This window comes from Procambarus clarkii, chromosome 67 (assembly GCF_040958095.1).
Source record: "Procambarus clarkii isolate CNS0578487 chromosome 67, FALCON_Pclarkii_2.0, whole genome shotgun sequence".
In the NCBI taxonomy this organism is placed as follows: domain Eukaryota; kingdom Metazoa; phylum Arthropoda; class Malacostraca; order Decapoda; family Cambaridae; genus Procambarus; species Procambarus clarkii.
The window spans coordinates 13,912,833-13,935,463 of NC_091216.1; the positions used below are offsets into that span (position 1 = coordinate 13,912,833).

The window sequence follows — 22,631 nt, forward strand, 5'->3', positions numbered from 1 at the left end:
CCGAATGATAAAGATAGTGTTTGCAAACGAGAACACAAAGGAGAGGATCCTATCAAGGAAGAGCTCCCTGAAAAACGTGGGAAAATTAAAAAATGTATTCCTCCTGCGAGACATGACAAGGGAGGAGAGAGCCGTGGCGGCAGAAGCAAGGAAGAGGCGCAGGGCGAGAGGGGAAAACCAGGAAGTCACAGCTCCCAACACAACACCCCCAGAGGCGAGGGGGGAACCCACAACCAGCTACCCAGTAACACCAGAAGGGAGGACAACCCCGCCTCCCTCCTCTGCATAGAAAACCCCCCTACCCCAAACCCTCCCTGCCCCCACTCAAAAGTTCAGCCAAATCTCCCTCCCCCCACACCCAATCCCCACCCTTCTACCCCTCCCCTCCTCCCGAGTCCTCCCTCCCCCCCTTTCCTTCCCGTCCTCCCTCCCCTTTCACCCCATACCCTCCCTGTCCCTCCCCCTTCACTGGATCCCCCGCCCCTCATTCCAGTATCCTCTGAGATCCTGTTACCCACCTCACAGGTCCTCACACCCATGGAACAGCCTCCCCCACCAGCAGAACACTCACCAAGGAGGCGATTTGAGAAGGGACAGAAGAAAGTGAGCCTCAAAGCGATGTACACTAACATAGATGGAATTACAAATAAAGCAAATGAGCTTGGAGAACTGGTACTAGAGGAAAACCCAGACATAATAGCCCTCACAGAAACAAAGATCACGAAAACAATAACAAATGCAGTGTTTCCACAGGACTATTATGTTATGCGGAAAGAGAGGGAAGGAAGAGGTGGGGGTGGTGTAGCTCTGCTGGTAAGAAAAGGCTGGGATTTTGAGGAGATGGATATTCAGGGCTGTGAAGGTTTCAGTGACTACATAGCAGGTACTGTAACAAATGGAGGGAAAAAAATTATAGTCGCAGTCATATATAATCCACCACCAAATGACAGAAGACCTAGACAGGAATATGATAGAAACAACATGGCCACCATTAACATAATAGAAAGAGCAGCTTCTGTTGCTAGCAGGAATGGATCTGGACTACTAATTATGGGAGACTTCAACCATGGGAAGATAGATTGGAAGAACAGAGACCCGCATGGAGGACCAGAAACATGGAGAGCTAAGCTGCTGGACGTGGCAACAAGAAACTTTCTAAGCCAGCATACCAAAGAGCCAACAAGAATGAGAGGAGAAGATGAACCAGCAATGCTTGATTTGATATTTACCCTAAATGAATGGGATATAAGGGAAGTTAAGATGGAAGCGCCCTTGGGAATGAGTGACCACAGTGTATTGAACTTTGAGTACCTGGTAGAGCTAGGACTTATCTCCCCCCAAAAAGAACTAGGAATCAAAAGGCTGGCATACCGAAAGGGGAATTATGAACAGATGAGAAGTTTCCTAAGTGAAATACCTTGGGACACAGACCTCAGAGACAAGTCTGTACAGGGTATGATGGACTATGTTACCCAAAAGTGTCAGGAGGCAGTAAACAGGTTCATCCCGGCCCAAAGGGAAAAATCCGAGAAGCAACAAAAGAATCCATGGTATAATAGGGCATGTATGGAAGCGAAGAAACTGAACAAGAAGGCGTGGAGGAACTTCCGGAATAACAGAACACCAGAAAGCAGGGAGAGATACCAGAGAACCAGGAATGAGTACGTCAGGGTGAGAAGAGAAGCAGAGAAAATTTTTGAAAATGATATAGCAAACAAAGCCAAGACTGAACCAAAGCTACTCCACAGTCACATCAGAAGGAAAACAACAGTGAAAGAACAGGTATTGAAACTTAGAACAGGCGAGGACAGGTATACAGAGAATGACAGAGAGGTGTGTGAGGAACTCAACAAGAGGTTCCAGGAGGTCTTCACAATAGAACAGGGTGAGGTCACTGTGCTAGGAGAAAGGGAGGTAAACCAGGCGGCCTTGGAGGAGTTCGAAATTACGAGAGAGGAGGTCAAGAGACACCTGCTGGATCTGGATGTTAGAAAGGCTGTTGGTCCAGATGGGATCTCACCATGGGTACTGAAAGAGTGTGCAGAGGCACTTTGCTTGCCACTCTCCATAGTGTATAGTAAGTCACTAGAGACGGGAGACCTACCAGAAATATGGAAGACGGCGAATGTGGTCCCAATATACAAAAAGGGCGACAGACAAGAGGCACTGAACTACAGGCCAGTGTCCTTGACTTGTATACCATGCAAGGTGATGGAGAAGATCGTGAGAAAAAAACTGGTAATACATCTGGAGAGAAGGGACTTCGTGACAAATCGCCAACATGGATTCAGGGAGGGTAAATCTTGCCTTACAGGCTTGATAGAATTCTACGATCAGGTGACACAGATTAAGCAAGAAAGAGAGGGCTGGGCGGACTGCATTTTCTTGGATTGTCGGAAAGCCTTTGACACAGTACCGCATAAGAGGCTGGTACATAAGCTGGAGAGACAGGCAGGTGTAGCTGGTAAGGTGCTCCAGTGGATAAGGGAGTATCTAAGCAATAGGAAGCAGAGAGTTACGGTGAGGGGTGAGACCTCCGATTGGCGTGAAGTCACCAGTGGAGTCCCACAGGGCTCTGTACTCGGTCCTATCTTGTTTCTGATATATGTAAATGATCTCCCGGAGGGTATCGATTCATTTCTCTCAATGTTTGCGGACGATGCTAAAATTATGAGAAGGATTAAAACAGAAGAGGACTGTTTGAGGCTTCAAGAAGACCTAGACAAGCTGAAGGAATGGTCGAACAAATGGTTGTTAGAGTTTAACCCAACCAAATGTAATGTAATGAAGATAGGTGTAGGGAGCAGGAGGCCAGATACAAGGTATCATCTGGGAGAGGAAATTCTTCAGGAGTCAGAGAAGGAAAAAGACTTGGGGGTTGATATCACGCCAGACCTGTCTCCTGCAGCACATATCAAGCGGATAACATCAGCGGCATATGCCAGGCTGGCCAACATACGAACGGCATTCAGAAACTTGTGTAAAGAATCATTCAGAACTTTGTATACCACATATGTCAGGCCAATCCTGGAGTATGCAGCCCCAGCATGGAGTCCATATCTAGTCAAGGATAAGACTAAACTGGAAAAGGTTCAAAGGTTTGCCACCAGACTAGTACCCGAGCTGAGAGGTATGAGCTACGAGGAGAGACTACGGGAATTAAACCTCACTTCGCTGGAAGACAGAAGAGTTAGGGGGGACATGATCACCACATTCAAGATTCTGAAGGGGATTGATAGGGTAGATAAAGACAGTCTATTTAACACAAGGGGAACACGCACAAGGGGACACAGGTGGAAACTGAGTGCCCAAATGAGCCACAGAGATATTAGAAAGAACTTTTTTAGTGTCAGAGTGGTTGACAAATGGAATGCATTAGGAAGTGATGTGGTGGAGGCTGACTCCATACACAGTTTCAAGTGTAGATATGACAGAGCCCGATAGGCTCAGGAATCTGTACACCTGTTGATTGATGGTTGAGAGGCGAGACCAAAGAGCCAGAGCTCAACCCCCGCAAACACAACTAGGTGAGTACAACTAGGTGAGTACACACACACACACACACACACACACAGTGGAACCTCTATTAACGAGTTTAATCCGTTCTGGCACTGAGCTCGTTACCTGGAAAACTCTTCCTAAGAAACAAATTTCCCCATTTAAAATAAAGGAAATAAATTTAATCCGTTCCACTCCCAAAAACATCCATACTTGTATGACTTTTTTTTATGTAAATATAATACTGCACATGTAAATATAAATGTTTTGTTGTAGTGTTTTAATGTTTACTTTACCTTATGGAGAGTAGTTGCTGGTTTGAGAGAGACAATGGAGAGGGGGTTATGGTGTGGAAGGAGAATCCACCTCTGAGTCAGGCAGACTCACTCTTCTTGGGAATTTCACCCAAATTTCATTTCAAATGTCACACAAGGATGCGTTAGACCAGCACCAAATAAAAAACTACGTCGATTACACTCTTTGTGCCAACAATATAATGGTCTTACCACGAAGATACAATACAATGCCGTTCTCCCAAATAGGTAAAGATGCAGGTGGGACATCAACAAATCAGCCACCCACTCACCATACAAATGGCAAAAGACATGTCAAAAACTGGAAATGTGAAGAGCAAAAGAAAAGTCTGAACCAGCAGAGTACACCACCGAGTCATTTTGCTAGGAAAGACGGAGCTGTGGAAAAATGCCCAGGTTTGGTCATTGGTTGGATCAGCAGCACTGGAAATCAAGGCTGGACATGCCATCAAGCACCAGAAAGATCACCCTCCCTGAGTACAACTCCTGACTGAACAACACCTGGAGCAACATCTTCACCTCAACAAATCCAATCGAAAGGCAATTGGGGACGGATAGAGCCCTGTACAAAGGAAGGTGACGGTTCCATTCTGATACAGAGGCCCACCTTGGGGCAACCAAACATCTTGCAAAAGCAACGGAATACGCACTGTAGGAATACACACTGTTGATGGGCCGCTCCATGGAAATGGGACAGAAGCAGGATAACCTGTCTATGAGAATGTTGGACATATTCCCAATGTGAACTGAATGGAGAACCAAACCCAGAAAAACCATAAGATGAGCTACCCGAAACGTCCAGCTCCACACGGCAATGGACCGAAGCAACACCCCCCCCCCCTCCTTTAGATCAGGTAATGAACCAATGGGGAAGCAGTCAAAGGCATATGGCCCAGAGGAAACAAAACCTTCCTCAGGGCATGTCACACAGCTGTAAATTCATACACTGCGCTGTGTGCCCAAAGGGATGGGCCCAATCGCCAACCCAGGGCGGTCTGGCGAGTGCAGGTCACAAAGCCCCAACCGAGAGACTGAACACAACAAATGGTAGGGGAGGATGGCCCCATGGAACTGAACCCTGAAAAACTCAGAGGAAGCTGGTGAAGCAAATGCTGATGAAGGGTGGGTGGGGACTGAACCTACCAGTTCCAGAAGTGGCAAAATGGGCAGAACCAGAGAAACTGATACACCACCAAACCCAAATCCTGCCCAGGTAAAAGACAATGCAGGCAAAGTTCAGGCTCTCTCACAATTGTTTTTCCAGCCAACAAGTCATTTGGGGCCAAACCAAAACCAGAAAGTGACATAGCTGCAGGTGGAGCAAGGCCAAGCCAAGTTTGAACCAGGGATGGAACCAGCCAGGACTTCCTCTAGTTCACCAGAAACCTGAACCTGAACCCCGCAAGTTGTGAAAGAGCCAGATTCCTGGGCAGCTGACATGCAGATTGATTGGAGACCCACACCAGCCAGTCATTGAGTTAGGTCAACACATGAATCCCAAACAGATGAAGCAGGCCATAACAACTCTCACTAGCCTGGTAAACACAAACAATTCACGCCAAAGGTGAGAACCCTGCAGTGGTCACTCCACAATTAAACTTAGCAAGTCCATGTACATGGAATGGACATACCAATAAGTATCCCAAAGGTCTAAGGACATTGTCCAAGCTCCAGCCTATAACAGATAGCAAACTTGAGCCAAAGTGGTCATGCAGAAGGTTGGACACGGAATGAAGGTGTTAAGACTCGAGAGAATGAGAACACACTAGAGTCCCACCTTGAGACAGGAACGACCGGGACACCCACTGATGGATGAAGCCATCTTGACCATGCCCGAGTCCAACCAACCAGACAACCTCCTCCCCCATGGTGGCATCAAATGGGTAAACCTTGAAAGGGCTGGTGCGACCCCAAATGGAACAATCCTTCTGTGAAGCGCAGTCGTAATGTTGAGCAGAGGAGGAACTTGTCTCGAGAAGTGCAACTGCCTGATAATCAGATCCACCCTACGACCTTCCCAAGCAACAGCAGGTGAGGTGCCTATCCAACTAGATCATCTCTAAAATAGGACAGAACCCCAAGAAAACAAGAACTGATCAATGGGATGGAAAAGCACTGCAGAAGTAACTTGTGCTACAAATTCATGAAAGAGGAGAGGTGAAAAAGAGGAAGGCAGCCAAAAGGGTACGAGACCAAATCAAATCTAAAGAATGGGTCAACATGACCTGCTAACACAAGAAGCAGGCCGAATAAAATACTGCCACCACTTCCCAAAGGAGAGGGGCAAGTATCTTGGGCAAGGCCAGAACTGCAGGCCACAAGGCCTCCACACCTGGAGCAGACCTCTAGTGATGCCACATCTTCATATAGTTGCCGAGCTCCCCCTCCATGAGGATCTAAACTTGCAACACTGCCACCAAATGTGAACATGCCCTGCAGTAATCTGCAATAAGAGCCCTGGACAGCATAGGCAACTACACATGGAGTTTTCACTTGCCCAAATACTTAGGAAATGCCAGAACAGATAGCTCAAGAGTGGAGCAAAAGCAGCATTGCTCAGGAATACCTGAAAGACGGAGCTCCCCTCCTGCCAATCAAGCATGTGGATTTGACAGAACCCTCTGCCCAAGGAAAAAGAGGGATGTCAGCCAGCCAGGATGAACCAGAGACCTCATACTGCAACCAATAAGCAGACACAGACCCATACTTAACAAGAGGCCAGGGTCCATCATTGGAAGAGGTGTCTATGTTCTTCAGGAGGTAGCAAAGCAAATCCACGTGGACCACGGAAGGATGCAGTGTGGGAAGACAGAAACCTCCAGAAACATGTCGACTCCGATGCACTGTATGGAAACTGGAATCAAATCCAATGGGAAGCAGCCAAGCGATTCAACTCATACATGGAGGAAGGATACGATAAATAATCCTTCCACAGTAAAAGATCCTCTGTGGAACTCTCTGTCCCTCTTTGGGAACTCTGTGATGTTGACATGAAATCATCGCAAGGTAACCAACCCGCAAGGTAAGGTAACCACGGAGGGGACACAATTCCATAAAGAATTGAAAGGTACCCATGGGCACTCCTTTGGCTCCCCCTCAACCCCAGTAGCCTGCCACGAAGGCTGCAGTGTAGAGCCAAGGTTCTTGCCCAACACCTGAGACAGGAACGTGTCCTCCCAATGTGAAGGCTCGTAGCAGGGAAGAGGAGGAGGTGGGGAGGTGGGGAGGGGTTGTGGGGGGGGTTGTGAAGATGTGGATGGGATCACCCCTGAAGGCCAAGCTACACCCCAAACTAAATTCTAAAACGATTCTGAAGTCCTCAGATGATTTGAAGCTGGAACCAGAAGACCAGAAGTAGGCAAACACACCAGTGGAACAAGCAAAAGGAGGTGTGGACTTAGTCCAGGAGGTCACCAACACTTTCAATTCTGGGTTCCTAACACCTTAGGGGCCAACTCTAGGAAGTCGAGCCAATAAATATGCAGCAAACACATAACTCGAGCAAATTAGCTTATTAATTAATCGGCAACTACCTGATAAGCTTTCAACTGGGAAGTGGAATCAGCAAGTGCAGAGACCCAGTGAGAACAAACCTCACAGGACTCAGGGTTGTAGGTGTCATTGATCCATCAGGCAGCATGGTGGGGGCAGATGATCACTGGTAGTAAAGGTGATGAGCACCCATGAAACTTGTGAGTAAGGGAAAGCTTGACCAACTAATCCATAACAGACCATGCCAAAGACCCTCTGGGGATTCCCAGGGCCTGAAGGTGGCTAACCAAGCAGAAACTCCAGGCACTGGGGCCCACTTGGCAGAAGACCTGTCACCAGTTGTAGCCAAAAAAAAAAAATCAGGTTGTGAATGGCAACTGTGGCATGCCTTATAAAGCAAATACATGAACCCCAGTGTGCTCCAGCATAACAAATGAAATGGCTATATAACCATTAACACTTAAAGTGCGCATCACGTCATATGACGTGTTGGAGTACTACGCAAGATTTAAACGGCCCGCGGATACACGGGGTTCACCACACCTTCATCAGGGCTCTTGTAAACAGGCGCCATTTTTTTTTTTAAATCGTGGGCCAAACTCCTGGGTGGTATTGGCGTCAGTATTGAGTGAGCAACCAAGCCTGATGCACGCAGCATGAGCTAACAGCACTGCTGTTCAGCTTGTGACCACAGCATCGCCTAAAAATGCCAAAATATACTTGTTCATGCTATTATGTAGCGATGATATTATTACAGAAGACCCCTGACTGTGATAAAACTGACCAGGGTTCTGATAATAGCAGGATTGTGGTGATATATATAGTGCTGTGCGCCATAAAGGGAGGAGTAATGCTGTGGGAGGGAGGGTGGTGGCGATGTCTTCTGACTGTGTGGCCACCTTTTATTGACTGCACTCAGCATACCAGCTTAGTGGTTCGCTATGGTGAACACAAATGTAGATACTTATATATAACATGTGTATAGAGGGTATAAACAACAAGAGAAGGTTTGGAGCCGCCATTTTGGTGAGGGCGGTGGTGTCGTCTGCACGACGCCACCGTGCAGACGACGGTGTTGTTTACTGGTTACCACGATGGTCTTTGGGCACCATACCAGTTTATTTGTACAAGTATGGTGAATAAAACGGGTAGATATTTATATATAATGTGTGTATATAGCGTAATAACACCACACAGTATTGTTGGAGGAGAAATATTAGTGCGTCTGGCTTTGAAGGTAGCAGCCATCAGCTGACTGTGTGAGGTCCTACGTCTTTGTGCCTTTACACACCATACAAGCTTAGATGTAGTTATGGTGAACAAAACATGTAGATACTTATATATAACATCTGTATATAAGATATATAGCGTAATAACACCACACAGTATTGTTGGAGAAATATTAGTGTGTCTGGCCTTGAGGGTAGCAGCCATCAGCTGACTGTGTGAGGTCCCACGCCTTTGTGCCTTTACTCACCATACAAGCTTAGATGTAGTTATGGTGAACAAAACATGTAGATACTTATATATAACGTCTGTATATAGTGAATTATAGAAAAAAACAGTATTGTGGGAGGAGAATGTTGGCGAGTCAGATGATTGGAGGGAGGGCGTGAGTGGCTGGCTGGTACACGGCGGTCACTCCTCATTACTTTTTGACTCATAATAGCTACTTAGTGGTTTGTTATAGTGAACAAAACATGCAGATACTTATAGATAACCTGTGTATATAGTGTAATAACCGACAGAGTATTTGTTCACTGATTGATGAACATAATTGAATCAACAATATGCACACCATATTTTTGAGGACAGCGATGATTCACTCATTTTATTATATAAATATATCAAACTACACACTATTGAACAATATTACAGCAAAAAAAATATGAAAAATCAGAGACATTGAAATAATTAGGTAATTATCTCTCTGTGGCAACTCCGGCCTGACAGCTGGCGAGCAACAGACCGCCTGGGACACATGCCGAGTCAGCGCCTATAATTTGCTAGACTTCCCTGCCCTATAACGGGCAATATATGCCACTTACGATTTTTTTATTATTTTTCCCGTGATCAGTGAACACAAATTAACACTTTAGTCCGGGCATGACGCAGCATTGCGTCATCCGTTTACTGTCGGTAATCTCGGGGATGACGCAGCATTGCGTCATCCACTAAAATAATTGCCAAAAATTAGGTTTTTATCAGATTTTTTGGGGACTGTTTGGTAACTGTCAACAAGCCGAACGCAATCTGTGACTACAATACAAACATGAAAGGTGTTGATCACTTTGACCAAATGATCAAATATTATCACTTCATAAGGAAAACTCACAAATGGACATAGAAAATGACCATCTATTTTGTGCAAATGGCTATCTACAATGCTTATGTGATGTACAACTACTACACAAAAAATACTAAACTATAATACTACATATACTAAAATACTAAATACTAAACATTTGTGGGCAGGAATTGGGAGTGTAGCTGGAAGGCGTTTGGGCGCTCACTCGCAGTTAACGCGTGGCTCGTCTTCAACTCATCGGCGGGTGGAGCGTGACCAGTTTTTTTATTTTATATGCTAATGTTCCTCTAGAAAATTCTATTGCGAACCCATTGATACCAAAATGAAAGACCTAGGACAAAAATTGAGGTGACCAGAGTAAAAAGAGTGAACACATTTTATCGCTTTTGCGGGCTCCTGGGTAACTTGTTCGCACTTTGTTTGCTGCGGGTAATTAGCCGGGCTCTTGTAGTTTCTATGCATTTAGTGCTGTAGAGAATTCTATTGCAAACACAATGATACCAAATTTAATCTCGTAGGACGAAAATTAAGGTGACAAAGTTGAAGAGAGTATACACTTTTCAGAATTAACGCGCGCTCCCGTGAAACTCTGGGACCCAAATCGCACAGTTGAGGGGTGGCGGGCGGGGCACGCCAAAGTGTTAACAGGTTAGGAAGAAAAAATAATGTTTTTTTTTTCAAAATGACATGCGCCTGTGGGGATGACAGGATATTTAACCCCGAGCATGTTAAGGGTTAAATACCCATATATAAAATAACCAAAGAATGAAAATAACTCGGCCAAATGACCCAAGCAGAGGAATCAAAGATGTGATTAGCCCAAGGCTAATCTTCACCCAGATGGCCAGGCTGCTGAAGGGAAAACTCCTGAACACACCAGAGAAGTTGATATGCAAAAGCATAGTTGACAGGTACCTGGGGAAGAAAACCCTGAGCCCATGCAGCCTGAAACACAAGTCAAGTTCACACAACAATCTGGATCGAAAACGGCAAAACAATACACGAAGAAAATTATCCCACAGGACGAGGATGGCAGGCACCTAATTGGAAGTAGCAGGGTTTGCCCATGATGACTGATGAACCGAACACTATAAAGAGATCCAAATGCTGCCTCATTAGCAACAAAACTGAGATGAGGCGCCAGCTGAGGGCTGATCATGGGTTGCCCTGTGGTGATAATCGATACTAATGAGTTTTGAGCTATTTTGAGTGAATCCCTAACTTTGTGTGAATTGTTTGCAGAGTTGTTTGACCGTTTTCAGGCTTCATTTTCTGTGGATCCTCCAGTTGTCTGCAAAACACTGATTTTCTCAAAGCTTATCCAGTAGGGTGGCAGATTGTCACTCACTCCTTTTACCTATTTGGGGCCCAGGTTTGGCGCCAGTCCCTGACAGGCCAAAAAATTTCTGTGACTGATGTGACCTTTTAGTACTGAGCAATCTTAGCAAGATAACTTCAGGGAGCCACCGAAGGAGTCCCCTCAGAAAAAGTGATTTTCAGTAATATCGAGATGAGCATGTTGTTTTAGTGTCATTGGAACGCTAAAGTATTACAAAATAATTAATTAATTTTACTGCTGTAAATATACTTTTGCTATAACAATAACAATTCCACCATAGATTGTTGCATACCTGATGGAACTCTAGAGTAACTTCATTTTTGCCGGTGGTGCAGCCAGACACATGACTTAGGGGCACTTCAAATGCTGGAATGGAACCTACATCAAACGACAATACAGCCCCTTCAAACTTTGCAGCTCCATAGTTCCATCCTTTAACAGAGAACTCCTTCTCAGACATGGACTTACTGTACGTGTTCTTGAAAAATTTCTCCAGCTTTGACTGTTCCTGGAAATACAAAAAGACGTTAATAAACAAAAATAACCAGTACTGTATAAAGTAAAGAGTAAAAAATGTGTACCATATAAATATCTCGTTTGCTTATAAAACTAAAAAGATTTACATAATACAGTAACCTAAATATATTACTGAGCATTTCAGTCATTCCCTAAAAGCATGAGTGCTAAAGTGGCCAAGGGCATATCAACAATCACGAAGCAGAAAACACGAATACTTGAGGATGTGGAAAAGTTGTTATTAATTTGGATACACAACAAGGAGTTAGCAGGTGATAGTGTTTCAGAGGCCATCGTTTGTGAGAAAGCCAGAGTATTGCACGAAGATCTTGTAAAGAAAACCCCTGGAACGAGTGTAGATACGAAAGACTAAGGCAAGCAGGGGATGGTTTGAAAAATTTAAAAAAAGAAGTGGTATTCATAGTGTTGTGGGGCATGGGGAGGCTGCCAGCTCAGACAAACCAGAGCCGAAAGATTTATTGAAGAATTTAAAGATTTTGTAGAGGCTGAGGGATACCTACCGCAACAAGTGTTTATTTGTGATGAGACAGGACTGTTCTGGAAAAGATTGCCTAAGAGGATATACATTATCAAGGAGGAGAAATCATTGCCCGGACAAAAGTCTATAAAAGATAGGTTTACGCTTGTACTGTGTGGAAATGCAAGTAGCGATTTGAAAATTAACACTTCAGCGCTGCCGGCATATTGAAAAAACTTTCCCCTTGTGCTGCCGGCGTTTCAAGTGCCTAAGCGTTAAGACCGAAAAGTGTATACTCTTTTGACTGTCCTGACACTAATTGTAGGCGTACGTATTTAAATTTGGTATCACTGTGTTCACAATAGAATTGTCTAAGAACATACCTATAAAATGCCACCAAAGCATAAGGTATATCAACATCAAATAAAAAACTATTGAGATCACTAGCAGAGAGCGCCAAACAGCAACAAAATGTTTCCACTCTTCATGGTTGTGAAGCCCATAGTTGTCCTACATCGTTAATTTTGGTATCACTGAAATCGCAATAAAATTCTCTACACGGACATATGCATATAAATATAGAATCAATGTCGCAACCGACCCACAAGAGTGTGGGAAGTGGCCGAAGTGTTACCCACAGCGGCATATCGGCGAAACCGCATCGAAAAGTGTATATTTAATTCACTGTCCTGACATTATTTTTCGATGTACGTATTTCATTTTTGTACCAATGAGTTCGCAATAGAATGTTCTAGAAGAACATAAGTATAAAACATCACATAAGGATGCATTCGACCGGCAACAAATATAAAAACTACGTCGATCATACTCGTCGTGTAAATAATACAATTGTTTTACCACGATGATTCACTGCCATGCCGTTCTCCCAAATAAGCTCTTCGGCTATTAGAGAGAACGTAAATTTCATGGCGAACATTTCTAAACTATCCCCAAGTAGATCGGATCGAAAATGGAATTTATACAAATATTTTTTCTCGTGACTCGTGAGCAAGTCACATCAGCCGAAAAGTGTTATCACAAATAGTTGACTCGCTCAAGAGGCACCAAAGCGTGAAAGTGTTAAATTAATTAATTTTAAACCCTTGCTTGTGTATCATTCTGAAAATCCAAGGGTTTTCAAAAAGTATGGTGTGCAGAAAAATCAAGTGTGTGTGATGTGGAGGGCTAATAATGAGGCATGGGTGACTAAGATTTATTTTTTATGGAGTGGGTGAATGATGTGGTGTGTCCTGCCATACAAAAATATCTGCAGGAAAAAAGTTTGCCACTCAAGGCCCTGCTTCTCCTCGACAATGCTCCTGCTCATCCTCCAGGCTTGGAAGATGCATTGTTGAACAGATTTAATTTTCTCACAATAAAGTTCCTTCTTCCTAACACCACTCCTCTAATTCAGCCTATGGACCAGAAAATCATAGCAAATTTTAAGAAACTTTATGTAAGGGTACTTTTCCAGAAATGTTTTGAAGTGACTGATGCCGCAAACCTCACCCTCAAAGAGTTCTGGAAAAACCATTTCAACATTTGTAGTGCTTTAAAACACGTTGACAAAGCCTGGCAAGAAGTGACTCAAAAAAAACCTGATCTTCTTGGCTGGAGAAAATTGTGGGCTGAATGTGTGTCAGAACTAGACTTTGAGGGGTTTGAGCCTGTAAATGAAGTGCCTATTGTTGAGGAAATTGTTACTCTGGGCTGGAAAATGGGCTTGGAATTGGATGGTGCTGATGTGGAGGAGATGGTAGAACAACACAACAAAGAACTCCAAGCCCTTCAAAAGGAGCAGCAACAAGAAGCAGCTGAGGATATTTCTTCAGAGGAGGATGAGGCAGAAGAGAAAGTCCCTTCCTCAACAATTAGGAAGTGGTGTCATATGTGGGAAGAAATGTAAACTTTTATTGAAACGATTCACTCGGAGAAAGCTGTAGTAGGCCGTTGCATTAATCTTAATGACAATGTGATGCTTCACTACAGACAAATGTTGTGAAGGGAAAAACAATCTTCAATGGAACTTTCTTTGTGAGAAAATCAAGCAGTGAACCACAACCAGGACCTAGTGGTATTCAGGCAAAACGTGCCAGAGTGCAATCCAGAGAAATCTTCACTGCCTGATGTTATAATGGAAGAGGACTCCCCTTCCAAACAGCAACACTTCTCCTCCTCCCTCCCCTCCTCACCAACTTCTATATGCCAACAGGAGTCATCAGCAAGGGTAAATAATAAGTAACATACTTTTGTAGTGAAGATTTGGATGAATTAGGTATAAAATATACTTGGAAGTGAAGTTTTTGGGGAGTCAGGAACAGATTAATTCACTTCCCAATATTTATGGGGAAATTCGCTTCGGTTTACGAACCGTCTCCAGGAACGGATTAAATTCTTAAACTGAAGTACACCTGTATAGGCTTATATCGACACCCACAAGGTCAAACTACTGACCTTCCGCAGGATAAAACTCTACAACAATTGACAAACTCCCGGGTACTGTACCTATTTTCTACTAGGGGAACAGATACATTAAGTTAAAGGAAACGTGTCCAAACATTTTTTGTGACCTGTCCGACATTCTTGATTGTAAGCCAAGAATGAACTTGACTGTACTACCAAGACATGTACTGTACAGTGGTCCCCAATAATTGATTGGGGACCACTGTAATTGATTACACACACACAGTGGAACCTCAAGTGACGAGCGGCTCCAGTTACGAGCAAGCCACTCGCAGAAAATACGTCTCGACTGACAAGCTTTCCCTCTATTAACGAGTGTTTTCGCTGGTTCTCGGACACCTCCGACGACAGTTTTTTTGTTGTTTTTGCAAGACGAGTTTTCCACATGAAGAGCTCGGTGCCGGAACAGATTAAACTCGTTAATCGAGGTGCCACTGTATATATATATATACACACACACACATACACAGGTATCAATAAAACTATTATATTGTATGATATACAGTACAACATACAATAATAATCGTTCTAATTTGAAAATGTCTACTATAGAGTACTGTAATTTAGAATATGAGCAATGATGAATTCCCGAGCTAATTACAAGCATTTATGAGAACTCTTAATACACAACATGAAATTTGTTTCTTTAAATTTGATTTATTCCAAATATCTTTTTACTAAATAAACCATGACAATATTTATAATAATATATCAACTACAGTATAGATAATTTCCCGAGTAATCATGAACTCATATTTTTGTTCATTATTTTGCAGTCTTATATGGGTCCTGTAGTATAGTGGTCTATGTCCTTGACTCTCAGCCGAGGAAGGCAGATTCAGAAACGGTAAACGTTTCCTTTCACCTGATGCCTTGGTTCAGCTAGTGGTAAATAGGTACCCGGTAGTTAGGCAACTGTTGTGGGGGGTTGCAGCCTGGGAAAAGGTCAAGAGTTGGCCTAGGTGGACCTCAATCTGCCTAAACACGGGCTTCCTGTAGCCATGTTGCATCGGAATATTATTACAATTAGGAACACACACACTCCAATGCAATGTAAAGTATTTGCAAATGGCTAATAATAAACTTTACATCATTAATTGTAATGTTTTATCACAGACATAACCAAGAATAAAAAACCCACACGTATGTACAGTATTTATGTATTTTATGTAAAGATTTGAACCACACCAAGTTGGTCATACTCTCTTAAGGGCATTATATCATATGGCTCATATCATATAGCTTATATCATATGGCTCAGACTTCAATAATGCACTCAGGAATGCAAAAGATGTGTAGTTCAAATCTTTACATAAAATACACGATACCTGCTTGATGGGATAGATACATAGTTTTGTTTTTTTTGTCCTAAGTATGTTATGTAAATTCTCCAGACTCCACTTGTGAGTCTGGAGGCATCAAGCTGTGGCCAATCCAAGTTTTACACAATCTCATGCAATCTAGTGTAGGTAATTTAGATCTCCACTAAACACTTCCTTAAAATATACAAGGAAATTACAATAACCCAATATATCTTTATCTATTCTCATAGACATAACTATATACAGTACCTGCAAAACACATGACGAAAGTGAGACGTTGCTACAAAGTTCGAACAAGTTTTAACATCTAACAAGTTGTGACAACTAATGTAACAAGTAACAACTTTCTAACACCATAAAATTTTTATAACAAGATGTAACAACTTTGTTACAAGGCGTACCAAGGGAAAAATAGGGACCGTTACGTTGTGTGTTTGCAGGGTATCACATTATTGGGTATTGTGTGTACAGTATCACATTATTGCGATTTCTATGAACATTAAAAAGTTGATGTAATTTTCTTTGCAAATGCAAATTTTTTTTTAATTAATTTTAGCCAAATATCCCCAGTTTGCTAACTGTAGGTAGTAAGTGATTGTAACTTATCCACCGCTGCCAACTGGATGGGGGGCGGTGTGCAGGACAAATATATCAATTGACACTAGCTCTCCACATATGTCAGTTGCTTAATTTAGAAACTGTACTTGTGGTCGATCTTGAACCTGTTGATAATGTGACGACATACTGAATTTTGTAACTAGCTCAAGACTGTAACTTGTTTAGCTAAATGAATTGTGGGGTTCAGTCCCTGAGCCCATTATGTGCCTCTGTAACCCTTTCCACTACCGCCCACAAGATGGGTATGGGGTGCATAATAAATGAACTAATGCAAATAAACCTTCACTTGTTATGAAACACAACATTGGCTGCTACTGGTTAAATCTAACATTTAAATTTCACTATAAAGCATTAATTTTTATTTTATTTTTAATAGTAAAAAAAAATAAGTATTAAAACTGTAGATACTTACAGATTCTTTGAAACCTCCAAAACGAAACAGACTGCCATTTTCTGTGAAAATTCGTAATCCATAACTTCCACAGAGTCTCTGCCAATTAATCACCTCAATTTCGGAAGCATTCAGGTTTTCTACTTTGCCGGTCTTTACATTGCGGTAACTAATGCCTTGTTCACTCAGCTTTAAGCGAACGGGTACCTGCCGGGAAAATACAACTTAAATTGAAATATCATACTAATGTAGGGTGCAGTCAAATCCCACACAAGCTTTTTGACAAAGCTTGTTTTATAAGTCATTGGTGGACTGCTGTATGTACACAGTAACTAGTATCAACAAATACTATATATATATATACTGTATATATTTTGTAGTAGTTATTACATTACCCAAAATCATGATTTATCAACGAAACTTTATGGCCTAATATTGTGAAAGTAAACATTGTTCATACACTTGAATAATTCAGATTGTGATACTGTATTACTGCAGCCCGTCGTCCCGTTTTAATAGTACAGTACTTATAGTAACGATGAGGACCAGAGTTCATATACCGATGTGCAATGCAATTAGAAACCATACCATAAAAACAGGCAGAAACCCAAACTTGCCTACCATAACACCACCACGGCTTGCCTACAATGCTGCCTACCATACCACCACGGCTTGCCTACAATGCTGCCTACCATAACACAACCACGGCTTGCCTACAATGCTGCCTACCATAACACCACCACGGCTTGCCTACAATGCTGCCTACCATAACACCACCACGGCTTGCCTACAATGCTGCCTACCATAACACAACCACGGCTTGCCTACAATGCTGCCTACCATAACACCACGGCTTGCCTACAATGATGCCTACCATAACACAACCACGGCTTGCCTACAATGATGCCTACCATAACACAACCACGGCTTGCCTACAATGATGCCTACCATAACACCACCACGGCTTGCCTACAATGATGCCTACCATAACACCAACACCAGGGCTTGCCAATAACGCTGCCTACCATAACACCAACACCACGGCTTGCCTATAACGCTGCCTACCATAACACCAACACCAGGGCTTGCCTATAACGCTGCCTGTTAAAACAACAATAATACGACGCGCCAACATACCATTAACCCTCTAGACTCTATAGAGACATCCGTGTACTCCAGCACCGGCACTTCGTCCTTCATCTTAGCAGGATAGGATACTGCCTCGCGTGAGAGCTCCACTAGCAGAGGTAAACAGTGCGGCGCCTCGTTTTCCCGGGAACTGGAGTCTCTGTGACCTGCGTTCGTCTTAAATCCGGATGCATCCAGCGTTTTTGTGACGTCACGCCACAAGCCAGCGATGCTAAACACAATTCATAAACCATTTTTTTCTGTTAATACCACGAGTTTCTCAATATATTTAACAGTGTTTGGAAAGACATAGATTAAAATACATTTCTAATTCAAAGATATCCCAATATGATCCGTTTTATCGGAGATACAAGAGTGTTAAGATCGGCGACCAATATATGAACTGTAGTTTGCGTGAATGTATTTTTTTTTCACATACAAATACATACATTATCCCTGATCCATTATACATCACCAGAAGGACAGGCAAAATTATTCTACTTACAACCTATTTGTGGGTTAAAAACGATGATAATGAGTTTAAAAGAAGAATAATGCCCGAGTATAGGGTTGCCAGATTGGACTACAAGTAGCTAACTGGGCTACTTTTGAGAGCCTCGCGCTCCCAAATTTTTAATTCCGGTATTTGTGACTTTTTGGGCTAATTTAAAAGTAAATTGGGCCATTAACGTTAAGAAACTCAATGATGATTGTATATGCTTTTATAATGTAATATGTACAAATCACAGCCGCGTCCAACAGCCATATTGACTAGACCACTTACCGCAGGAGGGCAGGTCAGAGACCGGCCCCCTGGGGACGTTGATCCTAGGAACCTTGGAAAGAAAAAAAGGTCCTATTTGTCTACCAAGCAGAGTAATTTCCAATATTTTCCAAATACTTATTTTCAAATTGGTTTAATCCCATTAATATTATTATATTAAGATCATGAATTACTAACTTAGTTAGCAATTCATGATCTTGGTTAGGTTAAGATAAGTTTGGTTAAGTTTGAACAAATTTCTATATTAGTTTACCTACCCTTGCTGATACCCAATCTTATCTTCAGTGAGAGGAACTGTTTTGTTGGTGATAACTCCGATACGACTCGTGACACTATTGTAAGACTTGGAGAGGGATGAGCGTTCGAGAGGCGGTGGTGGTGGTGTGTGTGTGTGTGTGTGTGTGTGTGTGTGTGTGTGTGTGTGTGTGTGTGTGTGTGTGTGTGTGTGTGTGTGTGTGTGTGTAATTACCTAAGTATAATTACCTAAGTGTAGTTACAGGATGAGAACTACGCTCGAGGTGTCCCGTCTTCCCAGAACTCTTTGTCGTATAACGCTTTGACATGCGTGCGTGTGTGTGTGTGTGTGTGTGTGTGTGTGTGTGTGTGTGTGTGTGTGTGTGTGTGTGTGTGTGTGTGTGTGTGCGTGCGTGCGTGCGTGTGTGTGTGTGCGTGCGTGTGTGTGAGAGAGAGAGAGGTAGGGAGGGAGGCTGACGGCGCAGGAGTGTGGGAGGGGACGCTTCCAGCCCCTCACGCCAGTCTGGTATTGATTCCGGCAGGAGGTGAAGGGTCGGTGTTGCGTCTCGTGGTCGGCGTCCACACCCGTGCTGGTCCTCCCACACGCCCATCAGGAGGAAGCTTACTGACGCAGGTGAGGCCCTTGTGGCTACTGAGTGTTGCTTAGCGACACTGGTTCCCTTCTCTCCGTGTTCTTGCGGGCTCTCAAACACTCTCCTTGTTCTTCACCGAGTTTGTTTATTTACAAAATTACCAGTTACCTTTCGGGGTGGATTTTAATTTAATTTGATTATTAAGGCTCGCTTACCCATGACGAGGGCGGTGGTAGGAGCGTTACAGAGTTGAACGACAGGTTCAGGAACTGGACCCCCGATGCTCTTTACGCTTAAACATTTACATTCAAGCTGAGCGCTGCATCTGATTTTCTGTGATTTGGTTCATCCCGTACGCTTAGAGTCAGCGGCAAGGAACTAAATACAGGCACCTTGAGGTCAAGTGGCAGACCTGTACGTGGTTCGAGTCCGTTAGAAGATTTGAGAGCATTGGTAGGGAACATTTTTCGAAGAGTAACTTGAGTGTCGCGAGAATTATGAATCTTTAGCTAACTTCAGGATTCTCAACAGCTAGGCTTGGGCCGACGGTGCGCTGTTTATATACAGGTTGACAAGAGGCTTCGGGGCTTGAATACAAGTACCTGGAGTGAGTTCTGGGAGTTCTACTCCCCCCAAGCCCGGCCTGACTTACAAGAGCTTGGTCCAACAGGCTGTTGCTTGGAGCGGCCCGCAGGCCCACTCCATGTATATATAAATCAGTATGTAGTGACCTGGAGTCTAGTGTTAGGGGCACGATAACGGAGTTTACATCACACCACAGTGGTTGTTGTTGTTGTTCTAGATTCAGCTACTCAGAACGAAACGTCCATGTAGCACGGGCTATGGTGAGCCCGTAATTCAGTTCGGTTATTCGCGATAACCTTGTTACTCTGATATTTGGGTCAAAGTTTTAAATGGAGGTGGGGTTTCCTCCCTTTTTCCTGTTTCTTTTTCACTTCTGTTTTAGTCGTGTTTTAATACAATTATCTTGGTGGTGGATGTAGGTGCAGAATGTTCACTAGTGTGTCCCATTGTTTAACGGCTTTTCTAATCATTGTAGTCACTCAGGATTTTGCATCTAATACAGCTGCTGTCGTTGGATTAATGTATAGTTTGATGCGCAGGGCTTCAGTAGCTTCACATTCCAGTAAGTAGTGCAATAGTGGCGCCTCTGCTTCTGTTCCACAGATGTGACACTCTTTAACTATTGGGTTCATTACCTCCCAGCAGCACTTGTAACCCAGTCTGAGTCTGTGTATGGCTACTGCAATGTCTCTGGATATCTTTTTGTCAGGCAGGAAAGAGAAGTACCCAGTGGCTTGTTCGTACCATATCGCAGTGGATCTTCCTTCCGCTACTTTGGCTCTGTGGCGACTTTTGATAGTTGAGAATATTTTCTTCTTGATTTGCTCCTTAATCTGTGAAAAACTTGGAGTTATTTGAACCTGTACAACAGGTAGAGCAGTGGCAGTTTTTGCTAGTGAGTCTGCCTTTTCATTACCATCTATGCCAATGTGACTTGGTATCCAATTTAGCGTGATTGACAGCCCTAGATTGTGGGCTTCTTTTCCTATATGTTGGATTTCTGTGAGTTGTATATTATCTCTGTGTTGACTGGATAACAGTGCCTGGAGCGAAGATTCAGAGTCGGTATGAATAATGACATCATGTAAATAATTCTCAATTGTCAATTGTATAGTTTATGGATTGCTTCGGGGAATACAATTCTGTCTGCAATGTTGAGCAGCCACTATTCATGCTCCAGTAAGCTTCATGGTTGGTAGTGTAAACTGCTGCCTCAGCAGAGTCTCTTTCTTGATCAACTGATCCGTCTGTGAAGATGTGAGTCGTTGTAGGTCTTGAGATGGTTTCCCTTTGTCGTTATATGACTGTATTGAGCCTCTGTGAGTCACATGCTGATTTTTTAACTGGTAATCCTTCAATGATTATCTTTAAACTCGATTCTTCCCATGGAGGAGGCTGCCGAAAGTGTTGATATGGTCTATCTTCCCCTTTGTTTTTAATGGTCAATTTCAAGTCCACTTTCTCTAGAATCTTAACTAGATTATCCGTCCAACCCCGGTGGTGATAACCGTGCACAACACCCACACAACACCCACACAACACCCACACAACACCCACACAACACCCACACAACACCCACACAACACCCACACAACACCCACACAACACACACACAACACCCACACAACACCCACACAACACCCACACAACACACACACAACACACACACAACACCCACACAACACCCACACAACACCCACACAACACCCACACAACACACACACAACACCCACACAACACCCACACAACACACACACAACACCCACACAACACCCACACAACACCCACACAACACCCACACAACAGCCACACAACACCCACACAACACCCACACAACACCCACACAACACCCACACAACACCCACACAACACCCACACAACACCCACACAACACCCACACAACACCCACACAACACCCACACAACACCCACACAACACCCACACAACACCCACACAACACCCACACAACACCCACACAACACCCACACAACACCCACACAACACCCACACAACACCCACACAACACCCACACAACACCCACACAACACCCACACAACACCCACACAACACACACACAACACCCACACAACACCCACACAACACACACACAACACCCACACAACACACACACAACACCCACACAACACCCACACAACACCCACACAACACACACACAACACCCACACAACACCCACACAACACCCACACAACACACACACAACACCCACACAACACCCACACAACACACACACAACACCCACACAACACACACACAACACCCACACAACACACACACAACACCCACACAACACACACACAACACCCACACAACACCCACACAACACCCACACAACACCCACACAACATATCACCACTCCACTCATGTGTCTACACCTCTTCTCGCCTTATTTTACACGGAATATTTGGACATTTCTTAACTATTAGTGATGAGAGCAGCATTTAAATTTGTAGATTAGAAACAACTCTATAACCATTATTTCCGAATTGTTCGGTGTATTTCTCTGTGATGTTTGCCATGTTTTAAGCTCATCGGGATTTAAGATAGCA

At 43.5% G+C, this 22,631-nt stretch overlaps 2 protein-coding genes across 4 annotated transcripts in view; one reads left to right on the forward strand and one right to left on the reverse strand.

Moving 5' to 3' along the window:
- The window catches only part of Ssrp (structure specific recognition protein), a 59,525-nt gene extending 41,483 nt beyond the window's left edge, over positions 1–18,042 (reverse strand). Inside the window, exons 1-3 of the mRNA XM_045757284.2 lie at positions 17,877–18,042; positions 16,761–16,946; positions 11,244–11,459 (exon numbers count right to left, since the gene is read on the reverse strand). Of these exons, the coding sequence (XP_045613240.1) occupies positions 11,244–11,459; positions 16,761–16,946; positions 17,877–17,939 (465 nt within the window). The 5' untranslated portion in view covers positions 17,940–18,042. The remainder of the gene's footprint in view (positions 1–11,243; positions 11,460–16,760; positions 16,947–17,876) is intronic.
- Positions 18,043–19,151: 1,109 nt separating this feature from the next.
- LOC123767856 (uncharacterized) overlaps positions 19,152–22,631 on the forward strand; it is a 96,094-nt gene continuing 92,614 nt past the window's right edge. Inside the window, exon 1 of one of the 3 annotated variants that reach the window (XM_069310342.1) lies at positions 19,152–19,519. The gene's annotated coding sequence lies outside the window, so the exon portion shown is untranslated. The remainder of the gene's footprint in view (positions 19,520–22,631) is intronic. The other 2 variants (XM_069310343.1, XM_069310341.1) reach the window with 2 other exon arrangements.